The sequence below is a fragment of the Papio anubis genome, chromosome 10 (assembly GCF_008728515.1).
Source record: "Papio anubis isolate 15944 chromosome 10, Panubis1.0, whole genome shotgun sequence".
Classification (NCBI taxonomy): domain Eukaryota; kingdom Metazoa; phylum Chordata; class Mammalia; order Primates; family Cercopithecidae; genus Papio; species Papio anubis.
In genome coordinates this window covers 62,833,336-62,855,871 of record NC_044985.1, presented here as the reverse complement: position 1 = coordinate 62,855,871, position 22,536 = coordinate 62,833,336, and the positions used below count along the sequence as shown (strand labels likewise).

The window sequence follows — 22,536 nt, the reverse complement described above, 5'->3', positions numbered from 1 at the left end:
CAGTTACTAAAAGCCCAATTTCCTAATGAGATGAGAGTAATTTCAAATGCTGGTTAATACGCTGCCAAACAAACCTGGCTTTAAGGGGGCAATTCAGCACTATCCATTAAATGATACTTAGAGCTCTATATAATTAAATCCAACATAGATGCTTGTTTAATCGCAAATTATTTTCCTTGGTATTATTTTGGATAATTTAGCCTGTTGTAATTAAGCCTATGTTTGTACATCTAGTATAAATATTTTAAAAAAAAATTTTTTTAACTTTGTTAAGAGTAATGGTGATCCTGTAAGCATAAATGTATGTTTTACCTTATAAAATTAAATTATCTGCAACAAAGATTTATTACCAGCTGTCTACAATGCTCATTAAGTAAATACCCAGTGGTCATTTTGGTGACACCTTGTTCCCACATGATTTCTTGTTTTCTTGCCCGTGATACTTTCTAAATTTTTTCTTCTAGGTAACCTCCTTCCTATTCACTCCTCCAGTGTTTTTCATCAGCCATTGAATATTCATCTCTCATTGCTAACCTTAATATTTCTCTGTATATCCTTCCTATCTCTGACATAGATACCTACCTGTTTAGTTTCCTTTTTAGCAACTCAGATATTATATTCAGGTACTTCGTATCTTTCAGCAGCATTGTACCTGGTGACTGTGATAGATTTTGCTGGTTAGATGATAGTATCTATATTCTGTCTAATGACAAGATAAAATTGAGGTCATACTGGCATTAATCTTGTCTTCAAATGGAAAGATTAACTATCAAAAGGATCTCCACTCTCCTTTTTTGTCACTCATTAAAGTGTTGTTTATTTAATGGTAACCAGCCCCCATTCTAAGTCACTTTATTCTCTTATCGGTTAATACTGGATTTAATCGTGTTCTTTTTTGAGACCATACATAATTGTAGGATCCACGACCAAAGGCTTCCATGATGCTGTTCTTTCAAGAACACCTCTGGCTCCATTTATTCTGATTCTTTCCAGTTTTTATAGAAACCTATTTTCCTTGAGTGAGAAATACATTCTTCAACAAACAGGTACAAGCAGACATACACATCAAAATAGTATGTGTATGAACATATATACACACGTGAATCTTTACTAACTGCAGAAATACATACAAAGGCAGATTTTCATTCTGGATCTTGCACACACATTCTTAGCAATAGTGAAATAATAAAACATCTCAGTGCCTACAAAATGAAACTTTCAGTGGTAGGTTTTTGGGGAATGTTTTACTAGGAAAGGATAAGTATTATAGTTACAGAAGGAATAATGAGAGTAAAGGAGAAACAAGTTTTTTATCTTTCTACAAGTTAAAATTTGAGATTAAAGAAAACCTGCACAAATGTTTTATTAAAGACTAGATGGTAAGTACCTCTCTCTTCAAACTTGTTGAACCATGTTATGTGCTAGTTAATACAATATTGTGGTTTAGTCGTTTAATTTGTCTTGTCTTGACTTCTCTAACATATATAAAATGAAGGGGGAAAGTAATATTTATGTAGGGCTTTATTATTTTTAAAACTTTATGTTTTGTATTACCTTTGAAAGGACTTAGCAAAAGTTTGAAATGCTTGTGCAGGGTAGTGATCTTTTTTTCCTTCTTTTTTGTAGTTTTTTTTTATTCTTGTTCCCTTTATGCTGATTATTAGATTTCAAATTTCTTTGGTAATATGAGGATAGATTTGAAATTTAGATTTCTGCTTAATAAAATAATAGCTACTTTGAACGTAACCAGTAACCTTTGTCTTCATAAATTTAATGGTATGCATAAATATTAGAATGTTCATGGAGATGGCTATTTGAAAATAGTTGATGAAAGTCAGAATTTGATCCACTCCACATTCTTAAATTGATAAAACATATGTTAAAGTGTCGTTTTCCTAAAGGTGAAATCATGACTCTAATGCAAATATAAAATGAGCTTAAGTCAAATACATTATTCAATTCGTTGATAGATTAGGTTACCAGTAATTTGTAAGCTATGGTTCAAAGAGCGTTTGAGGAATTCAGGGTTTTTATAGGAAAAGATTGCCAACCAAATTAGATACGAACCTAATTATTATTCTATACATCCGTAAGTTGTAAACTTTGAGGTTGTCTCTTATTCCACTGGACAGAAGTGTATCAGTCTCATTAGACAATTATTTGCCTTTATTCTTTTTTCTGTTTTTTTTTTGGAGACAGAATCTCACTCTGTTGCCCAGGCTGTAGTGCAGTGACACAATCTTGGCTTACTGCAACCTCCGCCTCCCAGGTTCAAGCGATTCTCCTGCCTCAGCCTCCGGAGTAGCTGAGATTACAGGCATGCACCACCACGCCCAGCTAATTTTATTTATTTATTTATTTATTTTAAAGTAGAGACAGAGTTTCACCGTGTTGGCCAGGCTGATCTTGAACTCCTGACCTTGTGATCCACCCACCTAGGCCTCCCAAAGTGCTAGGATTATAGGCGTGAGCCACCATGTCCAGCCTATTTGCCTTTGTTCTAAACAGAACCTACAAGTTAACTTCTACTCCTATAGAGCTTACTACCTACTGAGCAGTCTATAGAGTCAATCAAAGATACAAACCCACCACTGCATGAAACAACACCCAGTAATAATGTTTGCCTGTTTCCGAGATTTAGGTAGTTTATCTGATAGACGAATTTTATTTTTTATAGGAGGATATTTTGTAAAACTTGATTTTGGATATCAGTGACATACTGCATTGATCACTGCAAGATAATATAAGCTGTTTCTTGAAGTTTGATATTTTAGTATCAAACTACGTATCAGTCTCTCTTTAAACTTTGTATTCCAAGCTGAGAGCAACGTTATTTAGTATTTTCCTACATCATTTTCTAAATTGTTCAGAGGATTTATATCCTTAATGGAGGAATCATATTTTTAATACTATCTTTTAAAAATATGGTTTTTTTTTTTACTTAAAATATATTAATTTGAAAACTTTCAGATATTAGTTGCCTAGTTTGGGAGATTTGTCAGTTGCTCAGATTTATCACTCAGCTGGAAATCATAATCAGTTTGGTGGCTTTCTCTATTAAACAATTTCAAATAAACCACTGGTGAATAACAAACCATAAGAGTCACTGATAATTGATATGTAACAACTTAAGGAGAAGAATAGGGATGATAATCCTATAAATTTGCCTCAAGACAATTATTACTAAATTGTACTAAATTGTACTCATTTCATAAAATTGTTATGTAGCATATGAAGATGTATTTAGTACTCTGAAAACAATAGTAAAAAACATAGTATGCAGTGTGATGAAATTAAATTGGTTCTTCATTTTTGGAGAAGAAAAGACTTTACACATTCAAAGAGTTACCTACCAGTCCAGGACTGCAAACTTTTTCTCTTATGTAGTTGCTTAAAAAGAAATATGAAAATTACAAAAATAAGCCAACTAGATTTTTTAAAAGTATAAAAGTTAAAATGTCAAATATCAGGTCATGAAAATAGCTTTTCCTCTCTATTTTTGATGGCATAATACCTTTTTTTTTTTTTTTTGAGACTGAATCTTCCTCTGTTGCCAGGCTGGAATGCAGTGGCGTGATCTTAGTTCACTGCAACCTCCACCTTCCGGATTTAAGTGATTCTCCTGCCTTAGCCTCCCGAGTAGCTGGGACTATAGGTGTGTGCCACCACTCCCAGCTAACTTTTGTATTTTTAGTATAGACAGGGTTTCACCATGTTGGCCAGGATGGTCTCGATCTCTTGACCTCATGATCCGCTCGCCTCAGCCTCCCAACATAATACCATTTTGATTGTGATGTATGTGTAATCTTAAAATTCAACATGAAAGGTAACTTTATAAATGATTTATGGTGAATCATTGTATTTTGTATGACTGTTTCTAAATTAACTGAAGATCCTTAATATTATTTCTTAGGTGGGAAAAACACAAATTGGTCTTACATTTTTATCTTGGTATAATATATTATTTAAGGCCAGGAGCAATGGCTCACGTCCGTAATCCCCACACTTTGGGAGGCTGAGATGGCAGGATTACTTGAGCCCAGGAATTTGGAACCAGCCTGGGCAACACAATGAGAACCCTTCTCTACAAATAATAATAATAACAACAACAACAATAATAATTGTTAAAACAATAATATTAAAAACAGCTGGGTATGGTGATGCACAACTGTATTCCTAGTTACTAGGAAGGCTGAGGAGGGAGGATCACTTGAACCAAAGAGTCAAGGTGCAGTGGCCCTCCAGCCTGGGTGCCAGAGAGAGACCCCGTCTCTAAAAAAAAAAAAAAAAATTGTTTAAGGTGTTATTATGAAGTTTGCTTTAATTTAGTATTTTGTAATACTAATAATTAAGTAAATCCTTTTAGAAAAATTAAAACGAGCTTATTATATATACTACTTCTTTATGTTCTGCAAAATAAATGTAGAATGATATGGAGAGTGTATGAAATTTTCATAACCAGGAAATAGTGATTTAGAGAGTCACAATAGGCTAGTCTAAAGAAATGCTGTATACTTTTGGAAAATTTACTCTTTTAAATATTTTTCTGAGAAATGAAAATGTTGAGTTTGTGGTTCCATCTTCTCCATGGGCAATGAATTTTTTATTTTTAAAGAAGGTTTGTCTTTAAGTTAGAATATGATGTTTCTATCAATTGGTCACTTAATTAAAACAGGTGACAATGTCAATAAATATTTGAAAGAATGTTTTGCAGAAGATAATAAAGAATTAACCATATAATTTTTAAATTAATATAATCTATATATATTTGTGCCATTTTGTACTTTTCAGTATTTGTGCTCTAATTCACAATGTTATTTCTTATTCATTAATCACTTCCCTGAAGATTTTCAAAGCTTTTTTTATAGCTTTGGAAAATGTTTCTTTAGAATTTTCAGCAATTGTGTCATTGTTTCTTCATTTTCATATTTAGAATCATAGGATAAAATGAATTATACATAATATGTGATCTCAATATGATTTTGAGGGGGAATCTTTTCTAATTTTTTTCTTATTTTTAGTTGATTGCTCTCTGAGGCTAGACTTTAAAAAAATTTGATTATGGGCTGGGCACAGTGGCTCACGCCTGTAATCCCAGAACTTGGGGAAGCTGAGGCAGGTGGATCACCTGAGGTCAGGAGTTCAAGACCAACCTGGCCAAAATGGTGAAACCTCATCTCTACTAAAAAATTACAAAAACTAGCCAGGTGTGATGGTGGGCACCTGTAATCCCAGCTGCTCGGGAGGCTGAGGAAGATAATTGCTTGAACCTGGGAGGCAGAGGTTGCAGTGAGCTAAGATCGTGCTATTGCACTCCAGCCTGGGTGACAAGAGCAAAACTCTCTTACCAAAAAAAAAAAAAAATTTATTTTCATTATGTTTCTTTCTTTGTTTTTTTCTTCTTTGCCAGGTAATAAAACATTTCCCATAAGATAAAACTGATCCTTTGATTTGCATTGCTTTATATTTAAACTTTCATATAGGTTTGCCATCTGTGAAAGTTTAGTGGTCTCTTCAAGAGCTGTAACAGAAAGGAATATAGGAAGCCCTACCAGTATTTTGTAATTTTAAAAGGTGTAATGAAACAATTCATAGAAAATCACCTAGTCTGGGATTCCTAATTTTGTTTTGTTGCATTACCCTGAAATGTGTCAGTTTTTTCTGTTTTCTTCACGTTGAGTTTTTGCTTTTAAAACATCTAGAAATCTCTACACAGTCTTCCTTTTTCAACATTCCAGTTCTACTTCAGGCCTAAATCCCACCCTGCAAATGGTTTCTTACTTTTGCTTGCACGTTTGAATTTGCTCTTTTCAAGCAAATTCACAGTGGTGAAATCACACCCTTCTGTGATGTTTGCCATCATTGGAGTGGAGTTGAATTGTCTGTTTATTCAAACTTGGTTTGTCCTCTGGGAAGCAGTTGTCTGTAATTTATATGTTGTATCCTGGTAAGTGGTGTAATTTTCCAAAGGCAGGTGGACAGTTTTTCACCTTTGTAAACAGAGTGTATTTTTGCGGTGCATTGGAAGAAGGGATTCTCTTTCCTTTTACACATGCTGATCCTGACCCACTTTATCAAGGTGATTGTTAGGTGAAAAGCATATGTATAGAATAAGATGTTTCCTCCTATTGCACACTCTTAAATGTCTTTTCCCTTCATTCTTTTTCTAAAATAATGTTTCTAGTAAAATGGAAACATGTATTGTTCTTTAGCCAGCCTACTCTGCCCTTTCTCCTCACCTTCACCCTCTTAAACAAAAATGAGATTATTGCAGTGGAAACTGAGATGTTTCATCACAGTAGATAGTTCTGTAAGTTGTTAATTGGAAATTATTGTGATTGTGAGTCTGCTGATTGTTCAAACTGTTGCTTTTCCCCCACATACGTTTAACTTCGAGATACCTTTGGTGTTGATAAAATTCTGTATGTCTACATGGCAGGGCTACTGTTTTAACTTTTAATAGCCACCAGTGAATTTTATAAGAATATGGATTGTATAAAATGTTTTATAATAATGGAGAAAATGAGTTTTCTGTAGCTTTCCATAATTGTGTTCTTCCCTTATTTAAAACTATTTTGCATAGGTAAAAACAGAATAGCAGTAATGTTGGTGAATTTTTAAAAAAATTATTTTGATTAAAAGATAATATACTCTTAAATATATGTTATGTCATAAAAGGCGAATCTGTACTGTTAACATTTAAGTTCATTTTAGGAAAAAGCTTTTAAGAGAATTATTCAGATGGAAATAAACTTCGGTTATATGTAGCTGTTAACTGGAAAATTTCCCTATGGCTCATTAAACTCGAAACATGTTTATCAGTGATTTTGGTGCGTTTAGGAACTGTAAAAGTAGAAAGGAATACATATGGTAAGGCTAACCAGTGTGGGTAGAAAAGTGACAAGTGCTCTTCATTGGACAAGACAGGTAATATATTAGAGAGAATGGCCCAAATTAAATGTATCAGATATCAACTCATTAGAATTATGTCCTTTTAGAGCTTAAAGAAACATCATCAATAATTTAATGAAGATGGCTTCTTCGAAAGATTGGGGAATAAGCTTGGAGTGGTGAATTCTTTTAGGTTGTCTTCTACATAAGTTAGTGAATTTGTGGCAGAACTAGGGCACAAACCTGGAATGAATGGCTTCTAGTTTTGTATGTTTTCATTTGTAAAATAATGGTGTTTTTTCCTGGTAAAAGGGTTGGGAAATCATTTGGAGTATTCTAGTAAAGCCTTTGGCCCTCTATGCTGTTATGACGAAAGCAGCAACAACATTTAGGGTATTTTCAACAAAGGCTTTAGAACAAAGCAGAAAACTTTATTCTACATTTTGTGCCTTACACAACTGTCTCGGGAATATTGCAGAGAAATATTGCAAAGAAACAAATGAAAAGCTCATTTATTTGCCAGAAGCATATCTTATTCATCTTCACATTCCCAACACTAAAACACACGTCTTCTGATAAATAAGTTTAACTCCAGTAAGTAATGATTGTTAAGTGAATCAATAACACATTATTAAAAATTAAATTTAATATAAGGAACATCTAGCTGTAAGCATTTGGATTTATTTCTGGGTTCTGTATTGGTATGGTATAAAAATAGTCACATAGATCAATGGAACAGAATAGAGAACCCAGAAATAAGTCATCCTGTGATTTACCATCCTATGATTTTAAATATGAAGTCATCCTATGATTCTGAATATGAAAACAAAGAAACAATGACACTGTTACTATGGCCTTATAGTATGGTTTGAAATCAGGTTGTGTGATGCCTCCAGGTTTGTTCCTTTTGCTTAGTCTTGGTTTGGCTATACGGACTCTTTTTTGGTTCCATATGAATTTTAGAATTGTGTTTTCTAATTCTGTGAAGAATGATGGTGGTATTTTGATGGGGGTTGTGTTGAATTTGTAGATTGCTTTTGGCAGTATGGGCATGTTCACAATATTGATTCTACTCATCCATGAGAATGAGATGTTTCCATTCGTTTGTGTCGTCTTTATTATATTATATATATATCATTATATTAATATATATCATATATTGTATATATATCTACATCTATCTATCTGTCTATCTGATGGAATACTACTCAGCCATATAAAGGAATAAATCAACAGCATTCACAGGGACCTGCATGAGATTGGAGACTATTATTCTAAGATAAGCAACTCAGGAATGGAAAACCAAACATCGTGTGTTCTCACTGATATGTGGGAGCTAACCTATGAGGACACAAAGGCATAAGAATGATAAAATAGATTTTGGGGACTTGGGGGAAAGGGTTGGAAGGGAGCAAGGGATAAAAGACTATAAATAGGGTGCAATGTATACTGCTTGGGTGATGGGTGCACCAAAATCTCACAAATCACCACTAAAGAACTTACTCATGTAACCAAACACTAACTGTATCCCAGTAACCTATGGAAAATTAAAAATAAATAAGGGACATGATAGTGGGATTTTTCAAAAGAGATTTTCGTCAGTATTTAAATAGAATATTATGTTAAATAAGATGCAATTGAGGAGCAAAAAGACCATCCTTATGTTTTGTATTTTTTTTGAGACAGAATCTCCTTCTGTTGCCCAGACTTGAGTGCAGTGGCACGATCATAGCTCGCTGCAGTCTTGAAATCCTGGGCTCAAGCAATCCTTTTACCTTGGCTGCCCAAATTGTTGGGATTACAAGCATGAGCCACCATGTCTGGCCTGCATTTTCAGGAGAGAGTGCTCTGGGATTTTATATTTTCAGATGTGAATTCATGCTCAATTTAGCAAGTAATTTATTTCCTCATAGAATAAATATATATTACTTGGTTTCATTTTTAGTATATATAGTTATATATCTTGTTAATATATTGCTTGACATTTTTGGAGAAAGGAAAAGTTCTTTTCGGGGATCTGATTGTGTTTAATTTCCCTAGTATGAAAGCATCTCTGTGGATCCCAAAAAAAAGAGTTGTGGGCTGGGTGTGGTGGCTCACACCTGTAATCCTAGCACTTTAGGAGGCCGGGGTGGGTGGATCACTTGAGGTCAGGAATGTGAGACCAGCCTGGCCAACGTGGTAAAACCCCGTCTCTACTAAAAGTACAAAAAAAATGAACCAACCATGGTGGCATGCACCTGTAGTCCCAGCTACTTGGGAGGTTGAGAAAGGAGAATCGTTTGAACCTGGGAGGCGGAGCCTGCATTGAATTAGAAATCAGTAATACGGATTGCTGATATGATTGATTATTGATTTCTAGCTTAATTTTATTGTGATCGTAATACGTATTCCTTTGAAATTTACTGAGGCTTTCTTATGCACTAACATACAGTCAAGTTTTAAAATATTTCATAACTTGCTTGAAAAGAACGTGTAATTCTCTTATTATTGGTTGTGGGATTCTGTATATGTTTATTAAATGCAGCTTTTTAATCTTTAGCTTCTCTTTGTCTTACACATTTTTTTTAAGAGACCAGATTGTTTGCCCTATAGAGTTTCCAGTAGTCTGCCTATTTCTGCAAGTATCCCTGTGGTATAATTTACATGTATTTTTATAAATTGATAGTTGGATTTAGACAGTGATTAGATTTAGAGTTGATTTTCTTTTTCCAAGGCTCGTCACAGGTGGTGATGTGTTCCTTGATCATGAGATTTGTAATAGTTGTCTTTTTGTGATGTTAGTAGCCATTGATGTTCAGTGTCTAGATCTCTTACTTCATTAAAAATTATAAAATGATGATCTAGTTCTATTATTCCTTCTTCATTTACTAGCTGTAATAGTTTTATAATGAGAAACTTATTATTTGTCTATCCAGTAATACAGTTTGTATATGAAAAGTGAAATAAATGCTTGTTTCTCTTTATTTGCTGGTTTCCTAATACACTTTATATATGAAAGGCGAAATAAATGCTTATTTATTTGCTGGTCTGTCTCCCTCCCTCCCTCCCTCCCTCCCTCCCTTCCTCCCTTCCTCCCTTCCTTCCTTTCTTCCTTTCTTCCTTTCTTCCTTCCTTCCTTTCTTCCTTCCCTTCCTTCTTTCCCTTCCCTTCCTTCCCTTCCTTTCCTTCCATTCTTTTCTTCGTGGAGTTCTCTGTCCCCCAGGCTGGAGTGCAGTGGTGCAATAATAGGTCCCTGCAGCCTAACTGCTGGAAACAAGTGATTCTTCTGCTTCAGCTTTCCAAGTAGCTGGGACTACAAGTACACTTTTTTATTTTTTATTTTTGTAGAGATTGGATTTTCTTACATTGCCCAGGCTGGTCTTAAACTCCTGGTTTCAAGCAATCCTCTTGCCTCGATCTCCCAAAGTGCTGAGATTACAGGCATGAGCCACCATGCCCAGTCTGGTTTTCATTATAGTGTGTTCTCTAGCTTAGTCCAGTGGTTATTATTTCTTTTGTATCAGTATGCACTCATTGATTTAAGCATATTTAATGTTTCAATTCATGGCATTTATCATTCTTATTGATGTGTAACTTGTCACATCTTTGGTCAGTAGAAGCCTTTTCACATCCTTTCGTCACAACCACAGTAGTCTTTGATAGCTTTTTTGATGTCTGGTAAGGTGTTCCAAGCTTACTCATCATGTGTATTTCTCCATTTCTCCAAGGAGCCCTGATTCCTTTTATTTTATTTTATTTTATTTTATTTTATTAAAAAAATGTTTTTGACTAATGCTATTTTAGTAAAACCTGATTCTTTTTGAGAAATGGTACTCAGAGATCATAGTCTGGATACTAGGAGTATACATTTTGACAAAATTGGTCATTATTTCTAAACCTTCCATTGGACACAACTAGAAAATACATATACATATAAATGTGTTGAGAGAGAGAGTGAGTGTGTGTGTTCATTTAAAATGAAATACATTGTGGAGTTTAAACTGATAATTCCAATTTAAAATGAGCACCATAAGGATGCTTTTTCTCTCCCACATCTTCCTTCCTCCCTTGCCAAAAATCCCATTTTCTTAAGGTTGTTGGGGATGGCAGAATTATAATATCCCATGTCACTCATTGGCTTTGTTCCTCATCAGGTGATTGCAGAATGGCAGTACTAAAACTATCACTAACAGCACGATTACTGAAAACATAAAGAATCTAATGATTCACCTCATTGGTTGTAGGTATTCTGTTTTCTTATGTCAGTTTTGATAAGTTACACTTTTTAATAGGAATGTGTCTATTCTTCTAAGTTTATAGGTATTGGCACAAAATTATCCTGTATCCTTAATGTCTTTTAAACCATTGCTATCAATGAAATTGTATTCTCCTTTATGTTGTTACCATTATTTATTTGTACTTTGTTTTTCTTGCTTCATCCTATCAGAAGTTTGTTGATTTTATTAGTCTTTTCAAGAAGTAAATTTTGGCTTTTTTGAGCCCCTGTAAGCTCTTAATTTATATTTACTTCTGATTTTTCACCTCCTTTCTTCTATTTTCTTTGGACTTATTCTGTCTTTTTCCTCTCCTCACTTCTTACATGAGTCACTTAGCTCATTCACTAGGCTGTGTTTCCTCATATAAATGTTTAAGACGATTAATTTCCATTTAATGTATTGTTATCAATAGCAATTTGTTGTGCACTCAAATTTGATAGAGTTCATAGTTCTATGAATTTTTCATGCAGTGTTTTTGGTATCTTCCTGAGGATGAAATTTCCCCTCTTTCGGCAAAGCAGTCTTGGTGATTTCTCCTTATTTATTGTTTATAACTTCATATACAGTATGGATGTACCTTGTTTTACATATTGTGTCTGTTTCTGAATGTTTCATTTGTCTCTTTCTGAGTTCTTCCACAAGTCCTCAAGTTGTTTTTTAAATTTTTTAAAAGTCAGTTTTATGAGGTATAATTTATGCGAAGTAAAATTCATGCCTTAGCATATAGTTTTATGAGATTTGACAAGCTCATATAGTCACATAATTTTTGCCATAATTAAGATACAGAAGAGTTCCAAAACTTTCGCACATGTGCTCTGTAGTAGCCCCTTTCACCTTTCTCTCTGTGATGCCTACCTTCTCTTCAACTTCAAACTAGTTACAGGTTTCCCTGTAACCTCAGCTTTCTTAGGAATTCCAAAAAAAGTTATAATTTTGCTGATCGTCTGGCTTTTGTTATTGTGAGAGTGGGAATGATGCTCTTTCCAGCCAGACACATTATTTTTCTTATCAAGTCATTTTTGGTAAATTCACATTTCCATATATCATTTAGTATTAACACTACTGTTTGAATATCTTCCATAGATGCATTTTCTTTTATATTCATGTGTATCTTCACTGAAGTTTTATTTAGTTCTGCAATGGTCTCTTAGGTACTTACTTAATTTGTATTTGAAATCTTTTTAAGTTTAGAGTTAAAAGATTAGCATTTTAAAATGTACTTTTCAAGTTTGTAAATACTCTGATCTCCTAATTTTTACTAAAAATTAAATATTGGCATACATTATCGTGGGTTATACTCTACAACTGGAGGACTTGTTTTGTTCATATGTAATCAAAGGAACATTAGAAAAACTTTAAAATGGGTAATTTTTTGATCGCCGGATTTACTCTTCATAGAGCTTATCATTTTAGTGTCCTTAGCTAATTTTAAGGTGATGTGAAAATTTTTTATTACTTCATTGCATTAAGGAATTGATTTTTGTTACAAAGAAACATTAATAAAATATTTTTGAAAATATTTCATCTGAACTGCTGGTACCTGTTGTTTTTTAAAATGTGGTATTAGAAAAAGTTTTTGGTGAATTTTTTATCAGGTATCTATAACTTATTGAATTGGTTTTAAATATTGTATTAAGTAAATGATAATGTGTCATCATGTTGGAAACAGCATTGCATATTTTAACCTAATTTTACCTCCCGGTTACTTTCATGGACTTTAATAGGGGGTTACTAAATTTTTCTTTTCTTTTAACCTTTTTGTAGGTTATTTTAGTGTCTGCCAATAAATTGACTCGTTATATTGAACCATGCCAATTAACAGAAGATTTTGGTGGGAGTCTCACCTATGATCACATGGACTGGTTAAATAAGAGGCTGGTTGGTATATTACAATGAGATAAAATGTTATTGCATAGAAATAAGATATATTTTGACAACTTTATAATTTTATTCTATTAAAATATAGATTATTTTTCTTTTTACAAAAATGGAGAATTATGTGCATACTACATTATAACATAATAGACAAATACTGTGCAGTTGGACTTACTTGATTAGAATTCTGATTCTAGTTGCTAGGTGTATGGCCTTCAACAATGTATTTAATCTTGCCTTGGCTTGATTTCCACATCTGTAATATGGTGATAATAAGAGTACCTACCTTTGTGTGATTATGGGTAAAATGAAGTGAATATACATATAAAGCATTTAGAATAGCACCAGATATGATATAGTAGCACTATATAAGTATTAGCTATTACTGTTCTGTCATTGATAGCATTAGTAAAAGTTGTAAATTTTTAAAGTAGAATAACAGTAGCCTAATTTCTCTTTTATTTTATTTTATTTTATTTTTTTTGAGACAGAGTCTTGCTCTGTTGCCCAGGCTGGAGTGCCGTGGCGCAATCTTGGCTCACTGCAACCTCTGCCTCCGGGATTCAAGCAGTTCTCCTGCCTTGGCCACCTGAGTAGCTGGGATCACAGGCACGCGCCACCACGCCCAGCTAATTTTTGTATTTTTAGTAGAGACGGGGTTTCACCATGTTGTTCAGGCTGATCTCAAACTCTTGACCTCGTGATCCACCTGCCTTGGCCTCCCAGAGTGCTGGGATTACAGGTGTGAGCCAGTGCTCCCAGCGAACAGCAGCATAATTTCTTGAGGTGATCTAGTTGCTTTACCATTTTCAGAGAATATTTAAACATTAATTTGAATTATCAACTTGAAGAGCAGTTTGACATATTAAACATTTTCATTTGTGAAAATTTATCATCTTTGGCAATCTAGACTTCTGAAATCTGCTACTCTGTGTAATTTGATGGTTTTTTAAATTCAACTACTGAAAGAAAAAACGTCAGATTAACTCATTTTAGATTAAATGATAATTTTTTTGGAGAATAGTGAACTTTTGGTTATCTCTGAATGGTTAACTAATTCTGTATCCACCCAGTTTATTTATTTAGAGACAGAGTCTTGCCCCAGGCTGAAATGCAGTGGCATGATCACCACACACTGCAGCCTTTAACTCCTGGGCTCAAGCAGTGCTTCCAACTCAGCCTCTCAAGTAGTTGGTACTGCAAGTGCATGCCACCATGCCTGACGAAGGTTTTATTTTTTGTAGAGATGGAGTCTCCTTGTTGCCCAGGCTGGTCATGAACTCCTGGGCTCAAGCAACCCCTCTACCTCAGCCTCCCAAAATGCTGGGATTACAGGCATGAGCTGCTGTACCCAGCCTATTTCTACCATATTTTAAAAGTGCTGTCAGTCAAGTGATTGTCCACTTTATTACGTACGTTTAAACAGACTTGCGCAAATTCCTTTTCAGAAATATTTGAAGAAATCATTAAAATTATAACTAATTTTAAATGCTATATGCATGTATGTAACAACTATTATATGAAACCAACGTGTTGGTGATAGAATAACATAAAGAAATGTTCTGTAACTGTTATTAGAGACTTAGCATGTTCTAAATTACATGTATGTAATTAGAACTGTTATCTATGCAAATGTTTCTCAAAGAAACACTTATCTGAATGGAGAATGAAGATAATTTATTGATGTATTTAAATTTTAAAAATTATTTATCCATGAAACTATTCATTGCTTTAGGAAACAGTTTTGTCTTCTCTTGTGTACATTGTTGTGCTCTGGTGGTAGAATTGCACTGACTGCCAGGGAAGGAAAACAAATCCTAGCTGGCCAATTCTATTGCTCTTAACAGATGATCCTTATTACATATTAATTTTTAAGACTGTTCTTAGTATGTTAATAAAACTCATATTGTAGGTTTTTGAGAAGTTTACGAAGGAATCTACATCATTATTAGATGAACTTGCTTTGATTAACAATGGAAGTGATAAAGGAAATCAGCAAGAGAAAGAAAGGTAGGTGGCTAGTGGCGTGCCATTATATCCTTTCAAAACTGTAATTGATCTGATAAAAGATAGCTCTATTGTTAATACAGGCTAAAAAATCTACAGTAAAAAAAGTCTTCATTCTATCAAAATTGATATACAATATTCATGAGAATTTGCTTTACGTGTAAAACGTATTGGTTTAAATCAAAGTTTCTTCACAAAAGCCTTGTTTTTTGGTTTTTTTGTTTTTTTTTTTTTGAGACGGGGTCTCACTGTTGCCCAGGCTGGAGTACAGTGGCACGATCTCGGCTCACTGCAACTCCGCCTCCTGGGTTCATGCCTGGGTTCATGGGTTCTCCTGCCTCAGCCTCCCGAGTAGCTGGGACTACAGGCGCCTGCCACCTCACCTGGCTAATTTTTTGTATTTTTAGTAGAGACGGGGTTTCACCATGTTAGCCAGGATGGTCTTGGTCTCCTGACCTCTTGATCTGCCTGCCTTGGCCTCCCAAAGTGCTGGGATTACAGGCGTGAGCCACCGCGCTTGGTCCATTTTTAAATTAATAGTAATGTATTTACTTTTTTCTGACACTATGTAAAGTGTTTCAAGAACATATTTTCAAAAGAAACAATTTTCTGCCTTTTTAGAGTTATCTTCTTTCCTGGCTAAGAATATGAAAAAAGTTGCAGTTTGAAATACAATTATTATAACCCTTATTTGAATACATTAGCACTAAAATGTCTAGCTTATAGAACTTTTTCTGTTGTTGTAAAATACGTGATATTCGTGAATTCAACTTGGAGAATTTAGTGTTTTATGACATGCAATGAAGTAATAGTTGAGTTGTGTTATCTGAATGTAACTACCTAGATTTATCATGTTAACAGATTTTCCTTGATTTATAGCCTTGTCAGCTTTCACATTTCTGTTGGTAGGCCAAGTCCCCCTCCTCAGATAAAAAACACTTTAGCAAGCAAATTAACTATTCAGGTCTCTTGATTATTACTGGTCACTAGAACAGTAATTTTTCATTAGGAAATGTGAAAGAATCCTTGTCTTCCCTATCATCCTGTCTCCTTTGAATCTGACCTTGAAGATACAGTGGAACCTTAATAAAATGCTTGTTGTTATTCCATGAATCCAAATACAGTCACATATCAAGTTTTTGAGTGTAAGATCTTAGTTTTAACAAAATCTTGATTAAAACAAAGTCAAAATGTGAAAACAAATGGTTTGAATGTAAATCTGATTAAAGTCACCACAAGCAGTTAGGAATGTTTCTGTCCTATAGATGCCATATAAAAATGTAAAATTATGAAATTTTGTCTGTGTATATAAATATGTGATTGTGTGTCTGTAGATATCACACACACATATATGCTGTGGTTTAGGAATTGAAAATATCATGAGTTACTTGATGAAAATTAGCTGGACTTCTTTGCTTTCTGAATAGTCCATCAGAGTAAGTTTGATGTTTCTTCGTTATATTCCTTGGGAAAGACATCCCATGTTGGTGCCTATAGAAAATGAGTCCATGGTCAAAGAGTTTAATGCTGTTGACTATATTTCCCTCTTTGAGAATGACTGTGAATATTGCAGATTACAGGTTCTAAAGAAGCAGTGCAGCAAAGAAACCTGTTTAATTGCTTCCTTAAAACATATCTTGTTCAGGCCGGGTGCAGTGGCTCACGCCTGTAATCCCAGCACTTTGGGAGGCCAAGGTGGGTGGATCACGAGATCAGAAGATAGAGACCATCCGAGCCAACAAGGTGAAACCTTGCCTCTACTAAAAATACAAAAATTAGCCGGGCATGGTGGCGCACGCTTGTAGTCCCAGCTACTCAGGAGACTGAGGCAGGAGAATCCCTTGAACCCGGGAAGCAGAGATTGTAGTGAGCCGAGATCATGCTATTGCACCCCAGCCTGGGTGACAGAGCGAGACTCGTCTCAAAAAAAAAACTTTTTCAGTGTTTTGGGAAACACTTTGGAAAGTGCTGGTTTGCATGACTACATGAAATATCAAAACCTTGTATTTGCCAGTTCCTTGTACAAGAAACTCACGTGTTATTGCTTAGTTTCCTTTAAACCCCAGATCCCAGATAATAGAGTCCCTCCTCTTGCAAATTTTAATCAACCGTCTTTTTTTTTTTTTCCAACATTCTTTATGTCAATCCTCAGAAAGCATCTGAGGACCTAGATCAATTGACAAAAAGCAAAAAATTTAGCACAAGACCGGTCAGTTACAGCAGCAAGGTCCTTGTCCCCTTTCTTTCCTTCATCTTTTCTTTCCTGTATGTGTTTAGGAAAATAAAGGCAGATGTCCAGCTGCACAAGAAGTATGATTAGGGAAGAGAGTACAACTGCTAGGATGGACACACACACACACACACACACACACACACACACCCTCTGGAATATAAGACAGAATATTTGCAGCTATCAAAGATTGCTGTAGGTAAATAAAGTTTTGACTGGAGGATGGCTGCATGCATTTTTTTAATGTTAAATTTCTGGGTTACTATATGACAAACTTCATTTTGAAACAAATATTCATTGGATAAATACTAAATGGACTTCTTTGATATATTTGAAATAATATTATGACTAAAAACAGTAAACTGTATTTTTCCAAGTAGTTATTTTATGATTTATTATGTTGGTATTTCTCTGGCTACTAGTATTTACTTTTCCCTAATGGGCTTCCTTATGCTTGAGATAAGTTAGCATGGTAGAATGGTATGCTTCAGAGTTTCATACTTTTGTGCCCCTGTTTTGATTTTTTATATATAAAGGAATTTTTAAAGTTACATTGATAGAAATATGTCCTTTGAAAATTACTCCTTTGGTGTTTTCCAGGTCTGTGGATTTAAACTTTCTTCCATCGGTTGATCCTGAGATGGTTCTTCAAACAGGTAAGATTTAAAAAATATTTGTGATAATAATCCAGTAAACCAATTGGATTGATTGGTTCATTAAATAAACATGAGTTCAGCATGAATGTGGTACATGTGGAAGGAACTCAAGGGGAAATTTTTCAGGACCAGGGACTGGTTTTGTGGAAGACAGTTTTTCTGTGGACTGGGTGAGGGATGGTTTCAGGATAAAACTGTTCCACGTTAGATCATTGGACATTAGATTCTTATAAGGAGCATGCAACCTGGATCCCTCGCACGCATAGTTGACAATAGGGTTTGTGCTCCTGTGACAGTCTGAGGCCGCCACTGCTCTGACAGGTGGCAGAGCTCAGGTAGTAATGCTTGCTGGCCTGCCGTTCATCTCCTGCTGTGTGGCCCAGGGTGGGGGTAGGAGGAACCCCAGCTTTATAATATTTTTAAAAATTAGTAATAATTATCTCTCCCTTAAAAATTTGGATTTATTTTATTATCAATAAAATGAAGATAAAAATTTTTATTTCACTGGGTTGCCCTAAGAATTATTGAACACTCCTTATGTGGCAGACATTGTATTTATGTATTTTTCTTTTTCATTCTTCTAACAAGCCTTTGAGATAATTAGTGTTATTTTATCTGTTTTGTACTGAAGGAAGCCAAGGTTTAGCGATAGAAAATAACTTGCTGAAGATCAAGTAACTATTAAACTCTCTCCATAGCTAAATCCAAAGCCAAAGCTCTACTGTTTTATAATCTTCGATGTAAAAACACTGATCACCTTGCAAAGCCTTGCACATAGTGCTGCCTGATATGTATATTCCAACCCAAATATCTCTGGTAGCAGTTTCACAAACTCTAGGAGAACCAAACTGTAATTTTTTCCAATTGAAATACCTCAATTTTATTTCTAATCTTTTTTTAATAATAGCTCATAACTCTAATCCTACGGTGTGCCACCTCTGAGCACTTTACATATGTTAATTCATTTCAGTCCTGTGAAATAGATACTATTGTCATCCCAATTTTAAGACGGGAAAGCTGAAGCATAAAAAGGTTAAGTGACTTATATAGGTTACACAGCTAGTAAATGCTGAAGCTGAGACTTGGACCTAGGCAGTTTGATTTCAAAGCATGCTCTTTGAGATCATGACACTATCATGACAACATAGTGTCGTGATATCCACAAGGAAAATGATATCCACAAGGAAAATATTAAGGGTGACAGTTGTCAAAGTAGAAAAAATTAAATGTATTCTGATATTCATAGCTTTTATGAATGTATATAAAACGACTGCGCAAATCTTTAGAACAGTTACTTTTCCAATTATAAAATGTAATAAATAATAAAGAAGTAAATTCTGAATGTATTTGTTGTGTTGATTCAGGTGTCCTAAGTTCTTCCAGTATGATATACAGCTTATTTTGTTAGAGAACAAAGAAATACTTGTAATCTCTGAATTATTATATGTTTAGAAGGTACTGTCAGTAAAATACTGCTCTAGATTTAAAACTTAATTCCATACATATGTTTAACAGCTTGAAACTTTTTATTTTAATTCATTGAATTAAGCTTTTACAATTTCTGTTTTAAATTTAATTTTATATGCTACTAGGTCCTATTTTATATGCTGTTAACTTTTAAACTAAGGATTGAACGAGAATATAAAACGAAGAAGTGTAGAACAATCATAGGTACTTTTAGAAATTAGAAATACCTCCAAACCATAATAAAAGTTCAGTTGCTGTATATTGATAGCCATTTGAATTTAGGATATTATTCTAAATAAGGAAGAGAATTTAAATATGTGTGTTGTTTTGATGCCTAAATATTAGTCACAAAAACTATTTTTACCTTATTTACTTTTAAAATTATTTAATACTTACAGCTTTAGTTGTTGCACATTTTGCAATTGTAGTTCCTCATGTACGAGTGGATTTTCTACATGAGTTTTCTGTAATTGAGTCACATTCACTGCAGTTCTAACACTAGTACGGCCCGTTATTATTCACTGTTAATATGTTGTGAAGATTCTTATAAATAGAGATTATATAAATATTATTTTGTACTTGTAATAAAAACTTTCTTCTTTTAATCATTCGTTATACTATCACCTTTTTTTAAAATGCTGTAATTGAGAATATGGATTAATACTGAAACCCTACAACATACAACTTGGATTAGTACCATCAGACAGAAATCCTACAGTATAATTTTGCTCTACAGGTAAATAGGATTGTTTGGCACAGTATCCTGAGTAATTAATTCACCAATAACAAAAATGTGATTGATAGAAAAAAATATATAAACCGTATATGTGCCATATTTAATATGTAGTATAGTATTTCTATGGTGTATATATTTATGATATATGATATAGCATTTTAATATACTAGTTTACATAGTATATATGTACACACATACACACATATACATATTAATATGTGCAGTTTTCCTATTTACTGTGATACATACATTTTTAAATTGCATTTATAACCTGATAGATATGTAGGTAGACAGATAGGTTTTAAAAACAAGGGACTAGAATTGAGAATATTGAGAAGTGAGAATTGCATTTCTTTACAGATACTAATTTCAAGTATCTTTTATTTGTAAAGGGCATGAATTATTATCCGAATTACAGCAACGTCGATTTAATGGCTCAGATGGAGGGGTTTCATGGTCTCCAATGGATGATGAACTGCTCGCACAGCCACAGGTTATGAAATTATTAGATTCACTCCGAGAGCAATATACCCGCTACCAGGAAGTTTGTAGGCAACGTAGCAAGCGCACACAGTTAGAAGAGATTCAACAGAAGGTGATGCAGGTAGGTGTCTGATTTGAATAATATTAACTCTTTTTAATTCCTTATAATTTCTACTATGTGACTATTAAGTCTTATATGTACTATATAGAAAACCTTAGAACATATCAAACTGGATTCTGAAACTTTTGAATTAGGTATTGTTTTACAAATAGTATTTGAATTAAAAGTTATATTATTTCTACAGTGATGACATTGAGCATTGAGCTTAGTGTAACAATGAACTTCAAAAATAACTGATTCTTGGAAACATCATCAGTGGTGTCAGTGTATTCTTGCAAAAAATAACATTTCATTATTGATATTTGGTTTATTCTTAATTTCTAATAACTTAGTTTTTTGGTTAATTTAGGCATTATGAAGAGTATTTCTGTCCTAGCAAAATAACCCATGTAATGCAAATGATTCTAATATTAAATTTTTTTATAATACTGATAGAAAACATTAAATGCATTTAGTTGTTAGGAATTTTAATTTCTTTTAAAATTTATTTTTATGAGAAAAGTAGGCTAAAATACTAAAAATACTAAAGGAATACATTTCTATTATTTAGATTACACTCTGGATTTTTATGTTGAATAATTAAGAAAATAAATCTTCAAATATTTTATTTAAAAATACAAACTGGAAACATCTTAATTTTTAAATCTAGGTTCATTCACTCATTAGATAAACATTTATTAAGTGTTTCTTTTGTGGAAGGCATTGTGATAGAGTTTTTACAGTATATAAAGGTAAACTTGTTTTTACTATCAATAAGTTTAAGGCGAGAAAGTGTTAAGAGTCACAGGACATGACTGAGGGGTTATAGACACTTATAGGAAGGATTATTTCTCAGCTGCAAGTAATCTGGGAAGACTTAGTGGGGGAAGTAGCATTTGAGATTGTCCTCCCAGAATGTATCTGATTTCACCAGGCAGTGATAGGTTTTGAAAGAATTGGCATTTTGGGGAGGATAAAGAGTAGCATGAGTAAATCATAGCAGTGTAGAATCCTAAGTTCTGTTGAGGAAAAAGGAAGCAGTAGGCACAGTAGGAAGTGGATGACCTTTTTGAGTCATTGAGTGTGATCCCAATCCCAGTTCCTCTGCTTAGCTGTGTGACCATTCACTATACTTCACCTACCTGAGCCTCGCTTGTTCGGTTTTCTTTCTTTCCTCTTTTCCTCTCTTTTTTTCCCTGTCTGCCTTCTTTGCTTAATTGAAACAGGAATGATAATACTCCCTTTGAAAGGCTAGTGTTTGGAAAGAACCCAGCTCTCAATTAGTGGTAGTTATTTTATGTATTTCTTTTGAACTAGACTCTACTTTAGAGGTCTAGTGTAGTTACTGGCAAACTTCTGTAAAATTCCAGACATTTAGACTTTGTGGACCATACAGTCTTTCTTGCAGCTGTGGCTGCTTAACTCTGCCATTATAGTACAAGAGCAGATATAGACATTGTGTAAACCAACATGTGTGGCCATTCTCCAATAAACTTTTATTTATTATACAAACACAGGTGGTGGGCCAGAATTGGCCTGCACAATTGATCTAGTTCATGACTTCTCAAATTAGAGCATCAGGATGTCATGGGAAAAAAGATTTGAAAGGAAGGAAGGAGTTGGATCATGGAAGATGTTGAATTTCAGGCAAAAGGATTTAGAATGTATTCCATGATAACCACATATAAACTGGATATTTCTGAGTGTATGTTAATTGTACATGGCTTTTTCCATGGACTTCATTCATAAGTTAAAGAGTTTGTTTTAAATGCAAGTAAGTTTTAGCCAATTAGCTTGAGATTATCTTTGAAAACCACTAAGATAGAGTAGCA

The 22,536-nt window shown here is 34.0% G+C and overlaps 1 protein-coding gene across 6 annotated transcripts in view; it reads left to right on the top strand.

Moving 5' to 3' along the window:
• Nucleotides 1-22,536, top strand: part of SESTD1 (SEC14 and spectrin domain containing 1) — a 150,305-nt gene that overhangs the window by 92,601 nt on the left and 35,168 nt on the right. For all 6 annotated transcript variants that reach the window (XM_003907673.3, XM_031651387.1, XM_017946685.3 and 3 more), the window contains 4 exons: nt 12,915-13,028; nt 14,938-15,035; nt 17,863-17,918; nt 20,514-20,725. In XM_003907673.3, the coding sequence (XP_003907722.1) occupies nt 12,915-13,028; nt 14,938-15,035; nt 17,863-17,918; nt 20,514-20,725 (480 nt within the window). The remainder of the gene's footprint in view (nt 1-12,914; nt 13,029-14,937; nt 15,036-17,862; nt 17,919-20,513; nt 20,726-22,536) is intronic.